This window comes from Tachypleus tridentatus, chromosome 13, assembly GCF_004210375.1.
Source record: "Tachypleus tridentatus isolate NWPU-2018 chromosome 13, ASM421037v1, whole genome shotgun sequence".
Classification (NCBI taxonomy): Eukaryota; Metazoa; Arthropoda; class Merostomata; order Xiphosura; family Limulidae; genus Tachypleus; species Tachypleus tridentatus.
The window spans coordinates 17,357,291-17,384,357 of record NC_134837.1 but is presented as its reverse complement, the minus strand read 5'-3'; the positions used below and the strand labels follow the sequence as shown (position 1 = coordinate 17,384,357).

The window sequence follows — 27,067 nt, the reverse complement described above, 5'->3', positions numbered from 1 at the left end:
AACTAACATTTATATTCGTCTTAACAGTAATCCCACAAAGTATCAATATTCGAAAAAACTTAACAGTAATCCCACAAAGTATCAATATTCCAACTGAACTTAACAGTAATACCACAAAGTATCAATATTCCAACTGAACTTAACAGTAATACCACAAGTTAGAAATATTCCAAATAAACTTAAAAGTAATACCATAAAGTAGCAAAATTCCAAATATGTATAATACATATTTCTGATTTTGAAGAATAGTATATACTAAATTATTTAACTTACCAACAATGGTTCTATTTGTAATAACATGCTGAGACTTAACAAAATATGAGTTTCTTAAAAGAGTGTGTGCAATATTCATGAAGTAACTGTTTTCCACATCTTGTTTAAGTGAATCAATATGAAATACAGTTAAAATTTTAACTTCCGACAGGTTTCAATAAAATACGTGTATTAAGGTGTGCAGTGTGGGCACCAAGTATAAACATATGTTTGAAATATATTTATATTATACAAGTTAAAAAAATCTCAAAGTAATATATATATATATCAATACAGGAAACATTTTAAGTACAATTATACGCGTCGTCAAACATTTATATTTGGGTTTTATAGATAGAAAAGGTGTAATTAATTCTTAACCAGAGCTGAGAACACATATTGGTTTGTTTGGTTTGAATTTTGTGCAAAACTACATGAGGGCTATCTGCGCTAGCCGTCCCTTACTTTGCAGTGTAAGATTACAGGGAAGTTATGTAGTCATCATCACCCTCTGTCATCTCTTGGACTAGTCGTTTACCAACGAATGGTGGGATTGATCGTCACGTAATAACACCACCACGGGTAAAAGATCGAGGATATTTAGTATGACGGGTATTGAACCAGCGACTCTCAAGTTACGAATCGAGCGCCCTCACCATTTGGCTCTGTCAGGCCTAGCTCAACAGAGAAATCTTGATGTTAATGAAAGTGCTCTACAGCTCAAGATGACATGGAGTATTCTAAATCACATATAACTGGTAATCGAGAAACAATCTCTGAAGTGAAGTGTGAGAACAACATGGAATTAACTGTGAGTACATCATTAGAATCACCAATGTCTTTTAAAGTTTCCAGTTTCTCAGGAGAGAAGAAGTTATACCATCGGTGCCACAAGTGACAAAGATGAAAAGAACCAGATTGGCAGCCAAATTTAAAGGACCCTCTTTTGGTAATATCGGTTGAAGTTGTCCAGTCTATTTGTCGTTTAAGTACACTAAAGCACTATTTCTTCTTTATAAAATATAACTTTATAGGGTTACTAAAGTTTCCTTGCTTATGTTCCCTAATGGGTGAAAGATGGATCCAAGGAACAGAGAATACATTTATAAAGGGCACTGAATCAAAACAGAATACATTTATAAAGGGCACTGAATCAAAACAGAATACATTTATAAAGGGCACTGAATCAAAACAGAATACATTTATAAAGGGCACTGAATCAAAACAGAATACATTTATAAAGGGCACTGAATCAAAACAGAATACATTTATAAATGGCACTAAATCAAAACAGAATACATTTATAAAGGGCACTGAATCAAAATAGATTGAACTGGAAACTTCAAAAGACACAGATTATTCTAATGGTATTCCTACAGTAAAACCCCTTATTAGGTTCGAATAGCCGAGTGGAATTCTTGTGATGGTAAGCGTTTCTAGCTGAATAACTGTCTTTGCACTGATCAAAAGTTCACAGTTAGAGATAACTAAGACTATATCTTAGGAATGTATAATCTGGTCATTTAACCGAAGTGTGTGTACTGTGCCATTCAGGTTTAAAACAAATCAATTTCCTTTTAAACAATTTAAGACCGTGCCTTGGTTCTAAACGTCACACTTACGGTTGAGTTTCAAAGTGATAGTCGTAGAAGCAGGGATAGTTATATTGTTATTGGACGCTTGACAGGTCAAGACTGCTCTCAAGTCATCTCTCTCGATTTCTGGAATAACAATCTTGTTCATAACGACTTCGTCCGATATGAAAGTATAGTTGTCATCCAGAAGAGTATAATCGTGCCACCAGGTTAAAGATGGGCGAGGTTTTCCTGCAACACAATATAATCTCAACACTGACACCTGGAACAAAGCTTATGTTTTAGTGATGTTTACCACATTAAAATAATGAATGCGTTACAATTTGAAGTCATTACCAGCTTTACAACAACTAAACACGTTTTTCACAGACGAATTTTCCTATAATAAACACATGCATGTATAATATTTTCGAAGCTAAACTTAAGTTTATTTACATGACTATACTAGTTACTGAGTTTGTTTATGATTTTAGTATAAGTAGACAGCATGCTTTGACCGGAAGTGAACATTAAGATATTGTATAAGTTTTGTTTATTGTCATTGTTTTCTTGTTGTATATAAAAACTGTTTTCCTTGGTCAAAAGTATAGATAAATATCATGCTTTATTTTCTGAAAGCCACTTAACACAGTCAGTTAATCAACGGTAAAGACAGGACGAAGAAACTTGAAGTTCCTTAAAGTTAAGGGTTTCATACATTCAGCTGTAGCTTGGAGATCGCTGTTATTTTTATATAGTACGACCCAAAATAATATCAAATACGTTTTCACTCTTTCTAATCAGATACGCGAATAGTAAGTGGTACTAACAAACAAAGTACAAGATATGTGTATAAAAATACCACAAAGACGTAATCAACATAGTCCAAAAAACACAAAATGGATCGTTCGTTTACATTAACCAAATATATTGAACAGTTAAAAATCAAGAAGTTCTTTGTCAGAATCTAAATGTTCAGATTTTCTAAAAGAACTAGGACGTGGCATTCAGACTTCCAGTAATAAACAGGTTATTTTGTTGTATAATCAAACTATCGTTCACTTATACACGTAAATCTGACTCTTTACATCTTGTATTTAACTACTTGATAATAATATCGTGAATTTTCTCCTTGCCACTTCAGTAGTTTCAATGGCCACAAACAGAACTGCTGCAAACTAACACAACCTTCTACAAGTAAGCGAATCCGTTTTTAACACAAGGTAACATACATTAAATGATATAAACCACTGAGAGTTCTTTGAAAAGTAACATTGAACATAACGTCTGGTCCAAGTCGGCCGTTAAAGAAATAGGTTGAAAACATATGGTTGACAACAGACTGTTTAATTGGGATAAAGTATTTTGATAAACATCAAACACAAAGATAAAATGGAGTTTATTTTGAACATTTTTTAAACGAAGTAATTCCATGACTGAATTATTAAAAGTGTGATATAACAGAGGAGACAATTTTATGTTGTAAAAAGACACGAAGTAACGGAAATTTTTATAGTATGTTGAAATTACGAAACATAAAAATCTCCATTGTTGTATAATAAATACCCTCTAATGATGTTTGAGCTTGTGAAATTAAACAGTAGTAATTATTATAAATCGTCTTCTTGGGAAATTATTCAAGTTATTATCACATCAATATAAGAAGGTAGTGCCTAACAATTGAATTTTTTTCTGGACTTTCTTATATTGTTAGAGAAAAAAAAATCAATATTACAAGATATCATGCAAATTTATACGGTAACAAGCCATTCTGTACCCAGAAATACCATCAGTACTTATGTGTAGAGCTTGTGGGGAGACTGATTTTTCTACAGTATCATTTCTTACTTCTGTAACCAAATATTAAATAAACTTTTCCAAAATATAAGTACAGAACTTACTTTGTCCAATATGATCCAATTACAATGTACCTACCTCCAACGACGCTACACGTTAACGACAAAGGTTGTCCTTCATTGAACGGACCAGCTAAACCCTTAAGCTGTCTCCCGTTTTCATCCACTATAATTGGCTCTCTGGGAGGAACTATAAATATGAAAGATTCCACTGCTTCTGATAAACTTAGTTTTATCTTGAGTTACTTTATGGTGATCAAGTTATTATTCATAAAACTGTAGTAAGTTATGCCAAAGACTAGAGCTATAATAACAAAAGAAAAGAACGTAACATATGAAAAAAAATACATTTTATATTCGTGTTTGATCTTACTGACTCTCCTCAGAGACAGCGTCGTGTTTGATTCAAGTATTGAGTGAGATTTGTATTTTGAATTTCGTGCAACACAACTCGAGGGCTATCTGCGTAAACTACAAACACTTTGGACGTGATAGAGTATAGGAAAAGTAGCCAGTCAAAATAATCAACCGCCTACTCTTGGGTCGCTCTAATCGAATAGTACGATCGACAGTAGCATGTTAACCCCACCATTGGTGAGAGGGCGAGCGTGTTCATTGGCAGAATTCGAGTTCGTGAACAGCTGGCTGCTAATCGAGTGCCTTAACCGCCAGGGTTATTGCTTGTACAAACGGGTATATATATATCATACAGCGTCACTTCTGATTTAATTTCGAATACGGTGCTTTCATATTCACAGCAATTTTTTTTCACTTTATGAGCCTATTGAATAAAACATGTAGAATTTTTAAAATTAGATCGAAATATACTAGTATAAAGTTGTGAGACGCTAAACAAAACTTCCCTTGGAATCTTATTGACCAAAGCCAATATATTGTGCACAGACGTCAACATGTAAATAATATATATAAAAAGGTTCGTAAACTCGTTGGTCACATGGCAACGTTTGTTCAAAATCCGAGTATCTGCGTATATTTAAGTAAAGTTGACAAACATTAGGTAACTTTAGCACAAAGATGTTCAATAATGACTAGTAGAACGAAGTAAAAGAATTTTTATGAACAGGATTGACAGAAATGATTGTAAGAATAATCATGAGTTGGATTCTGAAGAGTGATTGCGAGTGAACATAACACTGGTTACCAGTAGGATTTACAAGTGAAGTTACGGCGAGAGTTTATATGATTGATTACTAATAGAATATATAGAACTGATTAGCTGTAAACTCCCTTTATTGACCTGAAGATGACCTAAAAAGATCGAAACTTTGCTCTGTAGTGTATTTTAATTAATGTTTTAATACCCATACCAGCAGTCTTGGGAATACATTTTTACATCACGTGGGGTTCTCGTCATCACGGAGGACTGATTAGGCCTAAAAGTTGTTGGAAGTAAGACTATAAAAATTGGGTCCAGTAAGATTTACAAGAGTGCTTACGAATACAATCTACAAGAGTTATTATAAGGAAGACACACAAGAGTGGTTACCAGTATCATGTTCAGAGGTAATTAAAAAGGCAATTCACGTGAGTGATTATAACAAAGATTCCAAAGGAGGTTATGAGCAGTATTTATAAGAGTCGTTATGAGCAAGATTTACGGGAGTTGATCTCTTTCACTAAATTAGTTATGAATAGGATTCCCCAGAGTGGCTAGGAGGAATAATTACACGAATTATTACAAACATTGAAAAGAATAATGGTAAGCAGGATTAAACATAATAACTTGAAGTAGGCTTACGAGATGGATTACCATTAGGATTTGCAATAGCGATTACAAAGAAATTTACACGAAATACAATGAGCAAGAGTTTAATGATTCATAATGATTGAAAGAAGACACTCAGAAGATTTATAACTATCATGATTCACAAAAGACGTCACGTGCATCCTTCTCAAGAGGTATTACAAACGTGATTTTGAATAGTAGTTGTGAAAGTAATTTATTTAATGGACCTACAACAATAGATATGAGGAGGTTTTATAGGAATGGTTACACTAAGATTCACAAGACTGGTTATAAATTATAGGTCTGTTTTGGTTGGTTTTGAATTTCGCGTAAAACCACATGATGGCTATCTGCGCTAACCGTCCCCAATTTAGCAGTGTATGACCCATCCACCGCCAACGCTTGGGCTACTCTTTTACCAACGAATAGTGGGACTGACTAAACATAATAATGCCCCCACGACTGGAAGAGCAAGCATGTTTGGTTTGACGGGGATTCGAACCCGCGACCCTCGGGCCTTAGCCACCTGACCATGCCTGGCCATAAGTTATAGAAATGTTTTAAAGAAGTATCTTCAGGAGTGTTTAAGAAGACAATTTCAGGAAACAGCAACAATAAGATTCACAATAATAGCTACCAGTAGTAGTTTCGGGATTTACAGTAGTTATCGCGACTGGTATTCACAAAAGTAGTTTCGAGTAAAACTCAAGTGAATTATTATGAGTATGATTCGAAATATTAGCTGTCACGGAGATTTACAAATAGCATTAAAAATTATGATCAGTAATAACATTCACACGACTGGTTACCAGTAGGATTTACAAGAGTGGTTGCTAGGATGACTTATAGATGTGATTAGAAGCAGCACTGAGAAGTATCAATGAGTGAAATAAAATGACGTTGTTTATGAGAATGATTTATTAGAGCGATTAGGAGTAAAAGCGTCACAAGTGACTTCGTGTAGAATTCACAAGACTGGTTATAAAAAGGTCTATCTTGTTGGATATACTCCAGTAATTACCAGAGATTACAAGTTACAAGAAGGAAGAGAATTCATAAGACTGGTTATAAAAAGGTCTATCTTGTTGGATATACTCCAGTAATTACCAGAGATTACAAGTTACAAGAAGGAAGAGAATTCATAAGACTGGTTATTAAGTGGTCTATCTTGTTGGATATACTCCAGTAATTACGAGAGATTACAAGTTACAAGAAGGAAGAGAATTCATAAGACTGGCTATTAAGAGGTCTATCTTGTTGGATATACTCCAGTAATTACGAGAGATTACAAGTTACAAGAAGGAAGATAATTCATAAGACTGGTTATTAAGAGGTCTATCTTGTTGGATATACTCCAGTAATTACGAGAGATTACAAGTTACAAGAAGAAAGAGAATTCATAAGACTGGTTATTAAGAGGTCTATCTTGTTGGATATACTCCAGTAATTACCAGAGATTACAAGTTACAAGAAGGAAGAGAATTCACAAGACTGGTTATAAAGAGCTCTATCTTGTTGGATATACTCCAGTAATTACGAGAGATTACAAGTTACAAGAAGGAAGAGAATTCATAAGACTGGTTATTGAGAGGTCTATCTTGTTGGATATACTCCAGTAATTACGAGAGATTACAAGTTACAAGAAGGAAGAGAATTCACAAGACTGGTTATTAAGAGGTCTATCTTGTTGGATATACTCCAGTAATTACCAGAGATTACAAGTTACAAGAAGGAAGAGAATTCACAAGACTGGTTATAAAGAGCTCTATCTTGTTGGATATACTCCAGTAATTACGAGAGATTACAAGTTACAAGAAGGAAGAGAATTCACAAGACTGGTTATAAAAAGGTCTATCTTGTTGGATATACTCAGTAATTACGAGAGATTACAAGTTACAAGAAGGAAGAGAATTCATAAGACTGGTTATTAAGAGGTCTATCTTGTTGGATATACTCCAGTAATTACGAGAGATTACAAGTTACAAGAAGGAAGAGAATTCATAAGACTGGTTATTAAGAGGTCTATCTTGTTGGATATACTCCAGTAATTACGAGAGATTACAAGTTACAAGAAGAAAGAGAATTCATAAGACTGGTTATTAAGAGGTCTATCTTGTTGGATATACTCCAGTAATTACCAGAGATTACAAGTTACAAGAAGGAAGAGAATTCACAAGACTGGTTATAAAAAGGTCTATCTTGTTGGATATACTCCAGTAATTACGAGAGATTACAAGTTACAAGAAGGAAGAGAATTCATAAGACTGGTTATTAAGATGTCTATCTTGTTGGATATACTCCAGTAATTACGAGAGGTTACAAGTTACAAGAAGGAAGAGATTTCATAAGACTAGTTATAAAAATGTCTATCTTGTTGGATATACTCCAGTAATTACGAGAGATTACAAGTTACAAGAAGGAAGAGAATTCACAAGACTGGTTATAAAAAGGTCTATCTTGTTGGATATACTCCAGTAATTACGAGAGATTACAAGTTACAAGAAGGAAGAGAATTCATAAGACTGGTTATTAAGAGGTCTATCTTGTTGGATATACTCCAGTAATTACGAGAGATTTCAAGTTACAAGAAGGAAGAGAATTCATAAGACTGGTTGTTAAAAGGTCTATCTTGTTGGATATACTCCAGTAATTACGAGAGATTACAAGTTACCAGAAGGAAGAGAGTTTACATGATGAGTGGTTATAAAAACAAGTTACAGAAGCAACAACAAAAAGTATTTTCATGGTGAGATTGAAAGTATGAAGCTGGTATGAGTAGAATTCGCTGAAGTGATTTTGAATAGAATTCACAAGAATGATAGCGAGTAAGTTTTAAAATAATGTAACGAGCCGGATTCAAAAGATACATTCCAGTAGAATTCACCAGAATGATTGCATTTGAAAACTACAACGGTTGTTACGAGGAAGATTTACCAGTATGATTTATAATTTCCGAATACGAATAGAATTAACAACCTTGATTATGTGTTGGATCCACATTAGGTAATATGTGACTTACTACCAATAGGATTGAAAAGAGCGATACGAGTAGAATTTACAAGAGGTTTTTAAGAAGTAAATACAAGGGGGTTTATAGGAAGGACTACGCATGATACTTGTAAGAGTCTTTACAGGTAGTGTTTAAAACAATCCTTATGATTTGATTTATAGAAGCATAAACGTGTAGGAGCTTTGGTAGTGACAACATGGGCTACGTACAAAAGTGATTAAGAGTAAATTTTACTACTATGGTTACTAGTAGCATCCATAAGATATTTACCTGAAGAATTGACATGGGCGCTTACCAGGAGAGTTTACGCAAGTGATTAGGAATAGAAATCATTAGATTGGTCACAACGAGGACGTAGGCTCCCCATGGATAGATGGTTAAGGGTCGTGAGGTCGAATCCCTGTCACACTAAACTTGCTCGCCCTTTCAGCCGTGGGAGCGTTATAATGTGACAGTCAATCCCATTATTCGTTTGTAAAGGAGTAGCCCAAGAGTTAGCGGTGGATGGTGATGACTAGCTGCCTTCCCTCTAATCTCACACTGCTAAATTAGGGGCGGCTAGCGCAGATAGCCCTCGTGTACCTTTACACGAATTTCATAAACAAACATCTAGGACTTACAGTATTGGTATTCAACAAAATATATAAGATTATTTATGTATATAATTAAAATGAACCACGACCGAGTGGATTCATAAGAATAAGGGTTTAAAAGCGTAATTACACGTGTAATTTATGAGAATTGTTGCAATGTAAATTAATAACAATAGTTACCAATAAGATATAGAAAATTATTAACGAGGATCATATACCAAAGTCTTTACCAAAATGTTTTACAGGAATAGCTACGAGCAGCATACATATGCAATTGTAATATAGAATTCACAAGAGCGCTTACCAGTAGGATATTCAAGACTGGTTTTGGTTGGGATTTCCAGGAGTGATTACGAGTAGCACTTACAATATTCATCACCAATAGATTCCCACAAGAACGGTTACAAGTAAGAGTTACTTGTTACAAAGAGGAGTTACAGGAGAGTGATTATAGGCAAATTTCGCAAGGATGACGTTAATGAAAGTGGTTTCAAAGAAGATACACAGAAGTGACTAAGAGGAAAATTTTCGTCCATAATGGCTGTTAGGTTTCACAAGGTTATTTACCTTTGAGATGTACAGATATTAAGAGTAGGATTTATAAGGTAGGTCAGAAGCAGAATTATGATGATATTTACCAATAGGAATTAAAATAAACTTGTTAGGAGAAAAATTTACAACACTGAGTACAAGGAATAATGAATGGATTTAGAGGATTGATTAGAACCTGACTCACAGAAGTGGTTACAATTGGAAGTGCTTACAGTTCGAGTTCTCAAGAATTTTAACAATTATGATTCAAACAAATTTTGAAAAAGAGAACTTAGAAGAGAATTTTCTAACGAGATTTACAAGAATTCTTATAAAAATGATTAACAACAGTGACAACTAGTTAGATTTACAAGTGGTATTTAGAGGAGTTTGGTTTGAATTTCGCGCAAAGCTACACGAAAGTTATCTTTGGTACCCGTCCCTAAATTACAGGAACATTTACAAGTCAGTTTCACAAAAGTGTTCACTTGTGGGATTTACGAGAGTTGTTACAAAGAGAATGTACAAAAGCGATTATGAACCATGAGAGTGATTAACGATTGGATATTCCCAAGTTCAGTTACGAGTGAGATTCACAACAAAAATAATTACAACTTGGTCTCACAAGATTGGTTAGAAGTAGGACTTACAAGAGATGTTGGAAAAAGAATTATAGGAGCGAGTTACAGGTGAGACTTACAACAATTTTTACGAAGTGTATACAAGAGAGTAGAAGCAAGTACATTTCACGAGTGCGTTTACCAGTCGTATGTACAAATTACTTATGAGACTAGTTTACGGGAGTAGTTACGAGTAAGATTCACAAAAGTGGTTAGTTTGATGATTTAGAGGGATTACACAACGATTACACAAGACTGGTTAGGTTGATGATTTAGAGGGATTACACAAAGATTACACAAGAGTGATTAGTTTGATGATTTAGAGGGATCTTTACAAGCAATATTCAGAAGAAAGGGATTACGAAAAATATTATAGGACCAATCAAGATCAATAATTTTAATAAGTGCTCAGAAGAAGGATAATAAAAATGATTTACTTAGTGGTTAAGATTAGGATTTACAGAAGTGATTAACAGTTGAAATTATAAAATATAATGGAATGATTATGAGAAGTACCTGTAAAGAAGAGGCGAGTATGAGTGGATTCACAGGAATGAAACAAGTGACGTTTAGATTAATGATTATGAGAAGTACCTGTAAAGAAGAGGCGAGTATGAGTGGATTCACAGGAATGAAACAAGTGACGTTTAGATTAATGATTATGAGAAATACCTGTAAAGAAGAGGTGAGTATGAGTGGATTCACAGAAATGAAACGAGTGACGTTTAGATTATGATTAGAAGTATTATGAGAAGTACCTGTAAAGAAGTTTAGATTCATGATTATGAGTATGAGTGGATTCACAGGAATGAAACGAGTGACGTTTAGATTAATGATTATGAGAAGTACCTGTAAAGAAGAGGTGAGTATGAGTGGATTCACAGGAATGAAACGAGTGACGTTTAGATTAATGATTATGAGAAGTACCTGTAAAGAAGAGGCGAGTATGAGTGGATTCACAGAAATGAAACGAGTGACGTTTAGATTAATGATTATGAGAAGTATCTGTAAAGAAGAGACGAGTATGAGTGGATTCACAGTAATGAAACGAGTGACGTTTAGATTAATGATTATGAGAAGTACCTGTAAAGAAGAGGCGAGTATGAGTGGATTCACAGGAATGAAACGAGTGACGTTTAGATTAATGATTATGAGAAGTACCTGTAAAGAAGAGGCGAGTATGAGTGGATTCACAGAAATGAAACGAGTGACGTTTAGATTAAAATAAGTTTTAGAACCTGTGTTGAAAATATGATTTACAGGAACATCAAGAATGATTTATACGCGTGACTAAGAGGGATTTTATAAAAACGATTAGAATTAAAAATATTCAAATTGTTACCAGTATGATTTACAAGTGTAGCTACATGTAAGATTCACAAGAACAAATTCGTGATAATGAGAAACCTGAAAAGGTCGAAACGTTGTTCTGTACTTTATTTCAGTTGAAGTGCTAATACCCGTCTTGAGAATACAATACTCACAATAACAACTTTGGAAAGAACTGCCATAAGTGATAACGATGTGGATCCAAAATAGTGGTCATGGCTAGGATGTATATAAATGGTAAGTGGTAGAATGTAGAAAAAAATTATGAGAGATTTTCAGGACTGGTTATGAAATAGACTTGCATGTGACTTCTAGTGAAAATGATAAAAGAAGGATATACAGAAGTCAATACGAGTATGATTTATGTGAGTGATTACGACTAGGAGTCAGGAAAGCTTTTACGAATAGAATTTAGGTGGACATGAAGATAAGAAAGAGAGAAAGAATTGGAAAGTTAAGCTCTTATAGATTTTTGAAAAGTGTTTAATATTAATATTATCGTTTGTAGTAATTTGAGTTAAATAATAAAATAATAATTAGATTTATTAAAATTGGTAATCAAAAGTAAGATGATCAAGGTATTAACTGGAGTTTAGCTGTGTGTATTACACTATAATATTAATTCAACTTACTGGTAAATTGTAAAACGGGTTAAATACATTGTTTTATGAAATAAAGATAACCGAAAGACTAGTTTATTATATCTTCATGTTTTGAGGATAAACTTTATTACTGGAACTAAGATCTACTTGTTTAAATTCAGCTGATAATATAAGTTATAGCCATACGTAAGTTACAAATCAGACCGTATTAACCTTACATATATAAGTAATGAGAAACTTTACAGTGAACTTAAAGGTTTGGCTGTTAATGACTTAAAATTATGTTTGACTTTAGCTTCAGGCATATAGATTACGAAATACTAGACTCAAACCATGAAGAAAACCATTTTTAAAGTGATTAAGATGGCTTTGTTTGCCATTTGTTGGAGGAACCTACTAGAAACAACGTTAATTTATATTTAGTATTAACTTTAGAATATAGAAACTATTCCAAGAGTGGAAATTGGGCTAAATCTGGGTACAAGTGACCCTTTGCTCTATAACGTTCGATGTTTTCCTGCACATGTAGTCAAGGAATAATTATATTTTGGTTACAATTTTAATAAAAGCAAATTTTGAAGTAATGAAACAGAAATTATCTGTTGCAAATTTCAAAAATTAGTTATTTCGAGCCAATGATCAAGTGTGAAAACTGATTAAAGATAAATTTATAAATATTTTAAGCTAAATATATTCCTTATAGAAAGTCAATTATAACTTAAAGTAAATAACCACGTTGGCTCACTCACGGTGAAAGAAGATTATATAAAATGACTGTATTACTTTTGAGCTAGTTAATAAAATGACTGCATTACTTCCGAGCTAGTTAATAAAATGACTGAATTACTTTCGAGCTAGTTAATAAAATGACTGCATTACTTCCGAGCTAGTTAATAAAATGACTGCATTACTTCTGAGCTAGTTAATAAAATGACTGCATTACTTCCGAGCTAGTTAATAAAATGACTGCATTACTTTCGAGCTAGTTAATAAAATGACTGCATTACTTCCGAGCTAGTTAATAAAATGACTGCATTACTTCCGAGCTAGTTAATAAAATGACTGCATTACTTCTGAGCTAGTTAATAAAATGACTGCATTACTTCTGAGCTAGTTAATAAAATGACTATATTACACCTGAGCTAGTTAATAAAATGACTGTATTCCATCTGAGCTAGTTAATAAAATGACTGCATTACTTCCGAGCTAGTTAATAAAATGACTGCATTACTTCTGAGCTAGTTAATAAAATGACTGCATTACTTCTGAGCTAGTTAATAAAATGACTGCATTACTTCTGAGCTAGTTAATAAAATGAATGTATTACTTCTGAACTAGTTAATAAAATGGCTGTATTACTTCTGAGCTAGTTAATAAAATGGCTGTATTCCATCTGAGCTAGTTAATAAAATGACTGTATTACTTCTGAGCTAGTTAATAAAATGACTGTATTACACCTGAGCTAGTTAATAAAATGACTGTATTACACCTGAGCTAGTTAATAAAATGATTGTATTCCACATGAGCTAGTTAATGAAATGACTGTATTACTTCTGAGCTAGTTAATAAAATGGCTGTATTACTTCTGAGCTAGTTAATAAAATGACTGTATTCCACCTGAGCTAGTTAATAAAATGATTGTATTCCATCTGAGCTACTTAATAAAATGACTGTATTCCATCTGAGCTACTTAATAAAATGACTGTATTCCATCTGAGCTAGTTAATAAAATGACTGTATTACTTCTGAGCTAGTTAATAAAATGACTGTATTACATCTGAACTAGTTAATAAAATGACTGTATTACATCTGAACTAGTTAATAAAATGGCTGTATTACTTCTGAGCTAGTTAATAAAATGACTGTATTACATCTGAACTAGTTAATAAAATGACTGTATTACATCTGAACTAGTTAATAAAATGAATGTATTACTTCTGAGCTAGTTAATAAAATGACTGTATTACATCTGAACTAGTTAATAAAATGACTGTATTACTTCTGAACTAGTTAATAAAATGACTGTATTACATCTGAACTAGTTAATAAAATGGCTGTATTACTTCTGAGCTAGTTAATAAAATGACTGTATTACATCTGAACTAGTTAATAAAATGACTGTATTACATCTGAACTAGTTAATAAAATGAATGTATTACTTCTGAGCTAGTTAATAAAATGACTGTATTACTTCTGAGCTAGTTAATAAAATGACTGTATTACATCTGAGCTAGTTAATAAAATGACTGTATTACATCTGAACTAGTTAATAAAATGACTGTATTACATCTGAACTAGTTAATAAAATGGCTGTATTACTTCTGAGCTAGTTAATAAAATGACTGTATTACATCTGAACTAGTTAATAAAATGGCTGTATTACTTCTGAGCTAGTTAATAAAATGACTGTATTACATCTGAGCTAGTTAATAAAATGGCTGTATTACATCTGAACTAGTTAATAAAATGTCTGTATTACATCTGAACTAGTTAATAAAATGGCTGTATTACTTCTGAGCTAGTTAATAAAATGACTGTATTACATCTGAGCTAGTTAATAAAATGGCTGTATTACATCTGAACTAGTTAATAAAATGACTGTATTACTTCTGAGCTAGTTAATAAAATGGCTGTATTACTTCTGAGCTAGTTAATAAAATGAATGTATTACTTCTGAACTAGTTAATAAAATGGCTGTATTACTTCTGAGCTAGTTAATAAAATGGCTGTATTACATCTGAACTAGTTAATAAAATGACTGTATTACTTCTGAGCTAGTTAATAAAATGGCTGTATTACTTCTGAGCTAGTTAATAAAATGAATGTATTACTTCTGAACTAGTTAATAAAATGGCTGTATTACTTCTGAGCTAGTTAATAAAATGGCTGTATTACATCTGAACTAGTTAATAAAATGACTGTATTACATCTGAACCAGTTAATAAAATGGCTGTATTACTTCTGAGCTAGTTAATAAAATGACTGTATTACATCTGAGCTAGTTAATAAAATGGCTGTATTACATCTGAACTAGTTAATAAAATGACTGTATTACATCTGAGCTAGTTAATAAAATGGCTGTATTACATCTGAACTAGTTAATAAAATGAATGTATTACTTCTGAACTAGTTAATAAAATGGCTGTATTACTTCTGAGCTAGTTAATAAAATGGCCGTATTACTTCTGAACTAGTTAATAAAATGGCTGTATTACTTCTGAACTAGTTAATAAAATGGCTGTATTACATCTGAACTAGTTAATAAAATGAATGTATTACTTCTGAACTAGTTAATAAAATGGCTGTATTACTTCTGAGCTAGTTAATAAAATGGCTGTATTACTTCTGAACTAGTTAATAAAATGGCTGTATTACTTCTGAGCTAGTTAATAAAATGGCTGTATTACTTCTGAGCTAGTTAAAAACATTAGGTAGTTTAACAAATGATAATAATGTGTTAGATAATATTTCCCAAGGGTTTTGATGGATGTTTAGGATTAGATACGCCAGTCACTCTTGCTATTTATTGTAAGTCCTTGAGTAGTGGGAAGGTGCCAAAAGATTAGAAATTAGCTTCTGTTACTCTTGTTTTTAAGGGAGGTGCTAAAAATAGTCCTAGTGGTTATAGACCCATTAGTCTCACATCAGTCGTGGGAAAATATTTGGAAAGTCTAACGAAAGATGCATTGCAAAGCCATTTAACAACGTTTAGAATTTTTGAGTTAGTCAATATGGCTTTTCTAACAAAAAATCTTGATTTATAGATCCTTTTACAATATTTGAAAAGGTTATTGCATATGTATGTGAGGGTAATGGTGTACATTTGGTGTACCTGGATTTTTCAGAAAGTATTTGAGAAAGTACCACATCAAACACTTGTAAAACATTATCTGTGGATAGGTTAAACAATTGGATAAACGAATTGTGAATGGAAGAAAGCAGGAAACTGTTATAAATGGAGTTCAGTCAAACTGGATTAATATTTCAAGTGGAATATCTCAGGGATCAGTCTTAGAAAGTTGATCTTTTTAGTTTTTATTGATGACGTAGATGAAGGAATGTCTAACATATTTGTTAAATGTCTAGATGATATTAAGATGTTTGGTGTTGCTGACTATGAAAAAGATTCTGTTGATTTATGAAAGGATTTAGATCATTTATTGAGTTGGGTAAATAAATGCAAGATCATAAATGTGGGTTGTCATAATTTTAATTATAATATGGATGGAAATAACCTTAAGAATGTTATGAAAGAAAAATATCGTGATCTAATCGTTGACCATTCTCTTAACTCATCCAACCAGCATGCTGTTGCTAATGGTAAAGGCAAATAGTTTTAGATTATATACACAGAAATCTTAAAAAACACGTCTCAATAGGTCATAATTTCATCCTTCAGGTCACAGTTGGAGTATTGTGTTTGGACTTAGGATTCTTAATTTAGGAAGCAAGTGTTGTTAGGAGAAAAAATAGACAAGACTGGGTTCGAGTGATATCGACAAAATTTGCCATAAGTAAGATTCACAAATGTGATTACAAGATTGTTTACTATTAGGACTCACCAGAATGATTACAAACAGGATTCATAGTAGTCGTTTCTATTACAATATATAGAAATAACTAGTAGTATTAGTCACGAGAATGTTTCGAATAGGCCAGGTGGTTAGATAGTCCGGTTCACAACCTGAGGATCGTGAGTTCGAATCCCTGTCACACCAAACATACTCGCCCTTTCAGCCGTGGGAAAGATAAAATGTGACAGTGAACCTTACTATTCGTTTGTAAAAGAGTAGTCCAAGATTGGAGGTTGGTGGTGATGACTAGCTACCTTCTCTCTAGTCTTACAGGAGAGTTATTACTAGTATAATTTACAGGAGTAATTATTATTGTACAAAAGCGTGATTTTGAGTATCATTTACAAGAGTTGTTACAAACAGGATTCAAAAGATAGATTAGGAGTAGAATTAACAAAAGTTGTTACAAGGAGGTTTTACACGTGTAATCCTCAGGACTGGCTGAGACTGTAATTCAGAAAATTATTATAAAGAGGATTTACGAGCAGAATTCACAAGAATAGTTGGAAGTATCAATCACAAGTGTGTTTACCAGTAGTACTTACGAAAGTAGCAACAAGTAGGAATCACATATCACAGATTTACGAGGATGGATGAGAAACAGACCTACAGGGATAGTTGCAAGTTAGATAATGGTGGTTATTACGTAATTTAATAATTACTTTTATTTGTTTTTTGAATTTCGCGCAAAGCTACTCGAGAGCTATCTACGCTAGCCATCCCTAATTTAGCGGTGTAAGACTAGAGGGAAAGCAGTTAGTCATCACCACCCATCGCCAACTCTTGGGCTACTCTTTTTACCAAGGAATAGTGGGATTGATCGTCACATTATAACGCTCTCACGGCTGATAAAACAAGATGTTTAGTGCGACGGGGATTTGAACCCGCGACCCTCAGAGTCGAGTACCTTAATCACCTGGCCTTGGCGGGTCTTAACTTAATAATGATTGCACCAGTGAACAGAATGTTTAACCTCTTCTAAAAACAATTCTTATGATTGCACCAGTGATCAGAATGTTTAACCTTTTCTAAAAACAATTCTTATAAAAACAATTATTACTTACTGTAAAAGCTGTAAATTGTAATAAAACATTATTGTAATATGCGTAAGTACTTATAAACGTTTGTTTTTAACTTTGGAGCTGGACGTAATTTCACTTACAAATCTATGTATAATGAACTAACGATTTTATCCCGAGTAAACATAAAATATTAAATACATATTATTGTCTTAAAATTGAGAAAAGAACATTTCAGTAAGACAGCGGTTTACCTATCACTTTGAGCGTGATGACGGTGTTCACAGTCCGGGCTTTATGGAAGTCCACCCGACATCGATACTCCCCAGCATCGGCTTCCTTCACTGGGTCCAGCTGAAGAAATGCTGGCCTGTTGATCATGTTAAAATAAGCACGACTCTCCAGCTCAGGACTGGAAGACTGATGAGCGTGGTCCACGTTACCCCGCCGGGCGTCCAGGGTGTAGATGGGTTGAGCTGAGTCATCTTTGTACCAGAGGATTAGAGCTGCGGAATCATCGACTGAGGGAGAGGAAACGTCACATGGAAGAGCCACTTTACCCCGTACAACTGCAGTGTAGAGAATGGAAGCTGTAATGTGAAACGAGATTAATATATTACATTGTTGGTAAATATCGTAGACTTCCATACTATTGTCATACTAAGAACAAAACTAACATGTACCTGTATCAGTTAACAATAACTAAAATAAGAAAAACAACTTTTTTATGTTCATCTGTTGAAAATAGTTATTGTAAAAGTTGTTTAGTTTTCAATGTTTGAAATCTGTAATATTAAGCTGATAGACTAATGGGTAGAGAGCTAGTTAAAGGTATCAGCTTCCAGTTCTTGGACCACTTTAATGAAAGAGTAGGATTTTGACCTTCAAGTTTATAACACGGCATCAACATATTGAAGATCATTTTGTAGCAATAGGAACCGAACCATGAATCCTTGTTTCCATATTCCGGCACTCTAATCAATAAGGCAATGATCGTCCCTCTAAAGTAAGATAAACTTGTTGGTGTATACACTTAAGAGAAAAATTGCTGAAATATGAAAAACACAAGATTTTATCTTTACCAGTGAATAATAATTATTTATAAGATGAAATGTATTTGTATGTTCATTAATTAACTATATTTGGAATTAATAAAAGGTTTCTACGTCCTCAAAATATTCAAGAAATAAAAAATCTTTTACATTCTTCAAAATTAACATGAAAAAAAATAGAGAAATGAAATGTTGTGTTTGAGTTGTTTTGTATATATTGCAAAGCGACATTAGGTTATCTTCTGTATCCATCAGTCCCAGCATGGCAAGGTGGTTAAAGTATTCGACTCGTAATCCGAGGGTTGCGGGTTCAAATCCCCGTCATACCCAACATGTTCGCCCTTTCAGCCGTGGGGTGTTATAATGTTATGGTCAATCCTACTATTCGTTGGTAAAAGAGTAGCCCACGAGTTGGCGGTGAGTGGCGATGACTATCTGCTTTTCCTCTAGTCTTACACCGCATAATTAGGGACGGCTAGTGAAGATAGCCCTGGGTTAGCTTTGCGCGAAATTCATAACAAACCAATCTGTGTCCACCTCGCTGAATCGAACGCCGGACTTTAGCATTGCAAATCCATAAATTTACCGCTGTTCCAAAATGGGAATCGCTTCTGAAACCTAGTAAAAGAAAAAGATTTTATATTCTGAATAACAGAGAAAGTAAAAACGAGAGAAAGTACTCTTCTTCTAATAAAACTAATGAAAAAATAAAGACAAAATAAATAGTTTTATATCCGGAAAAAACTGTCACGGAATAAAAAGAAAGATAGTACATTTTTTAACCCGAAAAAAGAAATCGAGGCATATGTAGAAATAAGATAACTTTTTATATCCTGATAAAAAAAACTAATATAACATAGAAGAGCATGAAAAAAGTTTTACCTTATCAAAAAATAAAAAAGGAAACAGATTTTTATATCTTCCGAAAATATAACCGGAAGTAAAAACAAGAGTAAAATTATAACTTGAAAAAATAAACGAGAAACGCAAATTAAAGAAAGTAATTTTTATTTGGAGAACATTAACCGAAAATAAAAACCATAGTTTTAAATTTTCCGCAAAGCTTGTTTCTTTGTTGTTGTTTTTTTAAATTTCACGCAAAGCTACTCGATGGCTATCTGTGCTAGCCGTCCCTAATTTAGCAGTGTAAGACTAGAGAGAAGGCAGCTAGTCATCACCACCCACCGCCAACTCTTGGGCTACTCTTTTACCAACGAATAGTGAGATTGACCGTCACATTATAACGCCCCCACGGCTGAATGGGGGAGCACGTTTGGCGCGACGGTGATTCGAACCGGTGACCCTCAGATTTCGAGTCGCACGCCTTAACGCACTTGGCCATGCCAGGCTTCCGCAAAGCTACACAAGGGTTATTTGCGTTAGCCGTCCCTAATTTAGTAGTGTAAGACTAGAGGGAAAGCAGATAGTCATCGCTAGCTACCGTCAATTCTTGGGCTGCTCTTTTACCAATGAACAGTGGGAGTGACAGTAACATTATATCATCCACACGGCTGAAAGGGCGAGCATGTTCAATGCGACAAGGATTCGAACCTTCGACCCTCAGATTACGAGTCGAGCGCTTTAACCACCTGGCCATGCTAGGCCTAGCAGAAACAAGATAAAATATTTCATATAATGTTATATACTAATAGGAAATAAAAACCACATGTATTGTTATCCTTCTTTAATCAAAACGTGTGTGTATTTTATAAAAGCAATAGCACGGTATGACCAGGTGGTTAAGGTGCTCGATTCCTACCCTGAAGTTCGCCGTTTCGAATCCCCGTCACATCAAAAATGCTCGCTGTTTTAGCCGTGGGGACGGTATAATGTAAAGATCAATCTTACTATTCGTTGGTAAAAGAGTAGCCGAAAGAGTTGACGGTGGGTGGTGATGACTAGCTGCCTTCCCTCTAGTTATACATTTTTAAATTAGGGACGGCTAGCGCAGATAACCCTCGTGTACCTTTGCGCGAAATTCAGAACAAATAATAAATATTGTAACAAAATTACATCGAGCTATCTGTTGTGTCCACCTAAATGGATCGAATCCCTAATTACAGCGTTGCAAACTCAAAAATTTACCGCTGCAGTTCAAACTAAGTTGAATGGATCATGTTTTTATTTTTGTTCAGAAAATTTCCTAAATTGGAATATATTATTTTACTACAGATATCTTTAATTCATAAGTTTTTGGAAAAAAAAACGTGACTGGAACTTTACTAATATGTTGCTAAAATAATTGGCTTCAAAATCACCCAAAGATGTCATCATTTGATTTTTTTATTCAGAGAATCCAGGATATGATATATGCTTTTATAACCAATCTTCCACCGTTTCTTATAAGAAAAGAAAGGCATAACTTGAATCAGTCTCTATTCTAGCTTTCAAGCGAATAGAGGAAAAAGAATTGGACTGATGATGGTTCGTTTTTGTACTTTTTGTTGTGTAACTTGTTTATGTTCTTGAACTATCTCGAAGGCTTTTGTTTTATAAAAACTGGAGGCGTAACAATTGCATTAGCGTTTCATCATTGTTTGTTCTTTATTCAATTTCCTTATTTTCAGAACGAATATGTCCTCTTGAAACAGTCGCTTAGACAACGAGTAAATACCAGGAAAATGAAATTACAAAGTTTGTAAGCAACAATTTATTTTTTATAATTTTGTAAGACAGAAAGAAACTAACTCTCCGAGGTTTATTTGTCGTTTTCGCTTCGACTGATTTCAGATTCGGCGCTGTTGTTGTTGTTTTTTTGCTATTGTTTAAATGTTACAGAAAGTTAATCGTCGCTATATGACTAACGTAACTTGTTAATCGGATGTTAACAGATGTCATCCTGCAAGACGTAACTTGGTTAACAGATGTCATATTTGTCAGATGTCATCCTGCAAGACGTAACTTGTTAATCGTGACTGATATCCTGCGACGTAACTTGTTAATCGTGAGCTATATCCGGATGTTAACAGATGTCATCCTGCATCGTGAGCGTAACTTTTCGAGCTATTGTTTAAATGTTACAAGAAGATCGTGAGCTATATCCGGATGTTAACAGATGTCAGGTTAATCGTGAGCTATATCCGGATGTTAACAGATGTCATCCTGCAAGACGTAACATTCTTAACTAAATTCTACAGGACATTTCTGTTCTTTTCCATAACTATGGGGATTTAAACCCTTGGATGGTTTTTAGATTACAAGGAATTTAAAAGCTCTATTGAAACACATTGTCAATTATTATAGCTTGTTATGAAATTCGTACAAAGCCACATGAGAACTAACTGCGTTAGCTATCCCTAATTTAGCAGTGTAAAACAAGAGGGTAGGCAGCTAGTCATCATCACCTACCACAAACTCTTTGGCTACTATTTTACAAACAAATAGTGAGATTAACCGATTCCTTATAACGCCTTCATGGCTGAAAGGGCGAGCATGTATGGTGTCACGGCGATTTTAGCCCTAGACACTGAGATTTTCAATGATGAATTTTGTATTTTAATTTGTATATTTTTGACAAGAATATTAGACATTATTAGTGTTATATAGAAGATTGGGTATATTTGTTTATAAAAACCCCTTTAAGTGAAGTGATAACCAGATCCTGTTTTAATCGGGGTTAAATGGATTGTATCAGAACTATAGTTTGGCTCTGGTTGGCGGAACGTAGACACGTGATACAAAGAATAGTTTATCGCTATGGGGAAAGATGTGTAACCAACTGTCCGTTCTGACTCATGGTATTCATAAACTCATATCACAAAGATGTGTTCAGATACGAGATTTAGAACTTCAAAGACAATAATGATATCTATTGTACTATCAGGAACGCATGGCTGTACTTTGCACGTGACCGTCTCACAATGGAGGTTTTTTACTATAGAAACTTTGTAGAAGGGCTACTGTCAATATCTAATGTTAACAAATAGAGCATGACCTAACCTGTCGAGACGTGTTGTAATGACGTTGTGTGTCTTCAAAATCGTTTTAATACAATATGTCTAATCTCTATATTTGTTATTAAAACATTCTAGACGTTCTGGAAAGAGTTCCTATGATACACAAAATGTCTCATTTCAAGTCAAATGTTAATTAAAAAAATAAAAATTATGAAAACTAGGTGGTGAAACTAACATACTCTACTCTCAATTTTCCATCTGTTATCTTTAAAACAAGTTCAACGAATATACAACCGAAATATTGGCGTAAAACACTTATCAACACAGACATTTCAAGGGAAAATTGTTTTGCTATAAACACATAATGAGAATCACACTAGCACACTGAAGCATTATCTGTACAAATGGTATTAAATTCAGTAAAGTACTCTAAATGAAATGGTTTAAGACATGCACAATAAACACTAGTAAACTGATAACTTATTCATAAACGTTGTAAATAATTTACATTAATTTTAAAGATAAACTTACACAGCAAACATCCAATACTATGTACAGTAATAGGATTACGACTTTAAAAAAAAAATATAATTATTTAAGGTAGGTGCTCAGAAACACAGGCTGAATGTTTATCTCAAGATGGATTAGTTGCAACGATAGTGTCCACAAATTGGAACCTGAGGCCGCATTGCTAAGTCGCCATAACATCGGACGTTGTCTAGAGAGAACGTTGCCAGTGGCACAAAATGCCACCAGAGGGGTAGTAGACGTATTCTTTTATCTAAATGAAAGTTGTTAACGTGATTTAGATTCAAGTCTGCTGGCCGTCTAAAGGTTTATCACAGAACGAAGTCTCTTATAAAGTCAAAAGCTTTGAATGTCTGGAATTAGAAAATTCTGGAACACACCCATGAAGAAGACAGATAGTTCGTATTTGTGCTATAAAACTGCACATTTTTTATGAATTGTATTTGTTTAGGATGGTTTGTATTTCATGTGAAAGTTTTGTAGAAAATAGTAAGTATTTCTATATTAAATAGTTTCTATAATAGTTAAGTGATTGGTTAAACAATAAGTTGTTCATTCATTGTATTTAGTCATAGTTAGGTTAATTATTTTCAGGTATCAATTAAAAGAACACCTTTGTGTTCTTATTTTCATTGGTAAAAACATGTTATCAACGAAAATGTAAACCTTTTCCACAATAATAATGTGGAGAATAGCTTATAAAGGTAAATATGAAATTTAAATAAATATTCTTTTCAGGGTCACCGCTGTACCAGCAGTGAGTCTACGGATTTACATCGTTAAAATCAGGGGTTCGATTTCCCTCGGTGAAACACAACAGATACCCCGATGTGGCTTTCCTATAAGAAAACACACAGTCCTTTTGAAGACGATAATTGTAAACGTGTGTGAGGTCAATTATTAGATATTGTATTTGTAGGTACCCTAAATACCACGGAAATGTAGAAACGCTGTCCACCTAAAGTAACCCTATCATTTCTAATATATTGTAATAAAAACACCACAGACGCACTGTCAGCCTTTGAAAAAAAATATGTAGGTGAAAACTATAAGGTAACATATGTAAAATGAAATATATTATAAGGAACAATAAAAATTATGGTTGAATTGTAGGATAATAGCTTATTTAAACCATAAAACCACACTAGTGAAACAGTAAACGTGTATGTTAAACCAGTGCAATGTAGTTAGAAATGTTATCACAAAAAGTCCATGATTTTCAGGAATTACAAAAGATACGATTAGAAATAGGAGTGATAACTATAACCAGTTTGTTAAATGTGATAGTAACATCATTCAGCTCTAATAACAGAGAAAAACGTGTCACATAAATTACAAAAAGAGGGAAAAATTTAGAACTACTACATTAATAAAGTGTTTTATATATAAGGAGGGCCCTGGCATGGCCAGGTGGGTTAAGGCGTTTGATTCATAATCTGAAGGTCGCGGGTTCGAATACCCGTCGCAACAAACATGTTCGCCCTTTCAGTCGTGGGGTGTTATAATGTGACGTTCAATCCCACTGTTCATTGGTAAAAAAGTAGCCCAAGAGTTGACGATGGGTGGTAATGACTTGTTGCCTTTCCTCTAGTCTTACGCTACTAAATTAGGGAGGGCTAGCGAAATTGAAAACAAAACAAATATGTGAGGAGATGAATTATTATAAAAAATTATGCTAATCAAATAACGTAAATTAATGGTGATTAATCGATGATCCTATGAGCTGTGGCTAACTTTGATATCATCTGTCTATAGTTAACACAATGAAAGAAACATCATCCGTTTTTGTTTGTTTTTTTACATATGTAAGTTAAAACTGTAAAACTGATAAAATTACAATAGCAGATTTAATGTTTAACAATTTAAGGATATCTTTAAAAACAACACTGTGCAAATTAGTTAAATTGTTCATTTCATGGCTTTTTGGTTTTTGCTGCTATAAATTTGATGACACGTTGTTTCCTTTAGTGGTTCTCTCACGAACTACCTTCACGCTCTCTGATTCCACTTCATGGTTCTGACAACTCTCTCTGGTCAAGTTACATTTTCATGGTAGCATGATAATTCGAATTTGTTATGACAGCTTAGGAACGTATCTCTTACAAAGCAACCTCTGGTTCTACTTCGTGGACGTTATAATCTCTATCCATGAGACAGCCAATAAGCGCGTGTGTCCGTACACCTGCTTTGATTACTATCCTAGACGATATACACAAATAGGTCTTACACAGTAACTCGCCTTGGTGATCCATGTTAATAGGGTTACAAATTACACAGTATAGGCCCTAAGTAACCCGCAGCAATAAGCTTACAACAAACACTGAAATACTATATATTATTCGTAATAGTAATCTTAATACGAGCATAAGTTTTCCAGATAATTATTTACCTCATATATGTATGTATATAAACTTCAAAAAGTTAAATTCTTTCTCTGAAATTTGTAGACATCATCAGAAGTATAGAAATGCTGCCACAATATAAATATGTGCTTTTGTGCAAACTTTTAGCTTATATCTCCATCTATTGACCGATTTAAAGTCTAAATTCAGCAGCGGCAATTGAATGTTAGCTTAAATCGTTTTATTGTTTTTCGTGGAAAAGAAATACTTCTCTCCGACTATAAAAGAGATACTTTAGTAAGAAATAAGCGTAAAGAAACCTCCAACACATAATAAAAATTATATTTATTTTGATGAATACTTGTATGCTGCTGATCTGTGTAAACATTAGTCGACGTCATTACTTGGAGTTCAGAATTGAAGTTAAACCAATAAACGTTAATGTACGTAACTTCTACTTTGACGTGAATCGAAAGTAACCTATTCAAAAACATTTCTTGCAGTCTTGGAATAAACAAATAACGATGTTTTATATCTGATTTTATCTAGTTAATATACCTCCCTCGCTAGTACAGCGGTAAGTCTACGGATTTGCAACGCTAAAATAAGGGGTTCGATTCCCCTCGGTGGGCTCAGCAAATAGCCTAATGTGGCCCCCCCAGTAGCTCAGCGTTATGTCTGCGGACTTACAACGCTAAAAACCGGGTTTTGATACCCGTGGTGGGCAGAGCATAGATAGCCCATTGTGTAGCTTTGTGCTTAATTCAAAATAACAACATCTAGTTAATAATCATGTCTTTGAAATTAAACACTTTTGTCAAGCAGCAATCCCAAATTAAAGGCTCATGATGTTTTCAATAAACTTAAACGTATGTTGTAGAAAAAAAAAATTAGGATCTGGAATTTTTTGTAAATTTTTCTAATTATGGAATAGAATAACACACGGAAATTTAGTATTCTAATAACGTGAAACGACCGTATTTTGTGAGCGGTTTGTAACACACATGTTCGTTAGTGCGAAAGATCGCAGGTGAGTTTCTCCTAAGCAGGAAGAGAAGAGGGGAGTTTGATAAACCGAGCATGAACAATTAATCTTCAGAAAGTAAATAACTCACCGACGTCACTTAAGAGTATAATAGTTCAGTATAAGATGAGACTAAAGATGCTGTTGAAGTGTAATATTCAGGAAGTAATATTCACCAAACAACCAACAATGTTACAGAACACTTGGGAAGTGTTAGGTTACGTTTCACAAAGTGTAATTTTCAAGTTATGGGCGAGATAAACCAGACAACCAACAACGTTACAGAACACTTGGGAAGTGTTAGGTTACGTTTCACAAAGTGTACTTTTCAAGTGATGAGTGAGATAAACCAGACAACCAACAATGTTACAGACCATTTGGGAAATGTAAAGTCACGTTTTGTAAAATGTGACATCCAGCTTGTGGATACGTTAAACCAGAAAACCAATAATGCTAGAAGCTACTTGGGGAGTATCGGGTTGCGTTTCACAACGTAACGTCCAAGACTAACCAGACGA

General features: G+C 33.8%; 1 protein-coding gene across 3 annotated transcripts in view; it reads right to left on the bottom strand.

Moving 5' to 3' along the window:
* Positions 1 to 27,067, bottom strand: part of LOC143238984 (protein turtle-like) — a 574,376-nt gene that overhangs the window by 25,865 nt on the left and 521,444 nt on the right. For all 3 annotated transcript variants that reach the window (XM_076479675.1, XM_076479673.1, XM_076479674.1), the window contains exons 2-4: positions 17,962 to 18,297; positions 3,762 to 3,872; positions 1,875 to 2,078 (exon numbers count right to left, since the gene is read on the bottom strand). In XM_076479675.1, coding sequence (XP_076335790.1) covers positions 1,875 to 2,078; positions 3,762 to 3,872; positions 17,962 to 18,297 — 651 coding nt within the window. The remainder of the gene's footprint in view (positions 1 to 1,874; positions 2,079 to 3,761; positions 3,873 to 17,961; positions 18,298 to 27,067) is intronic.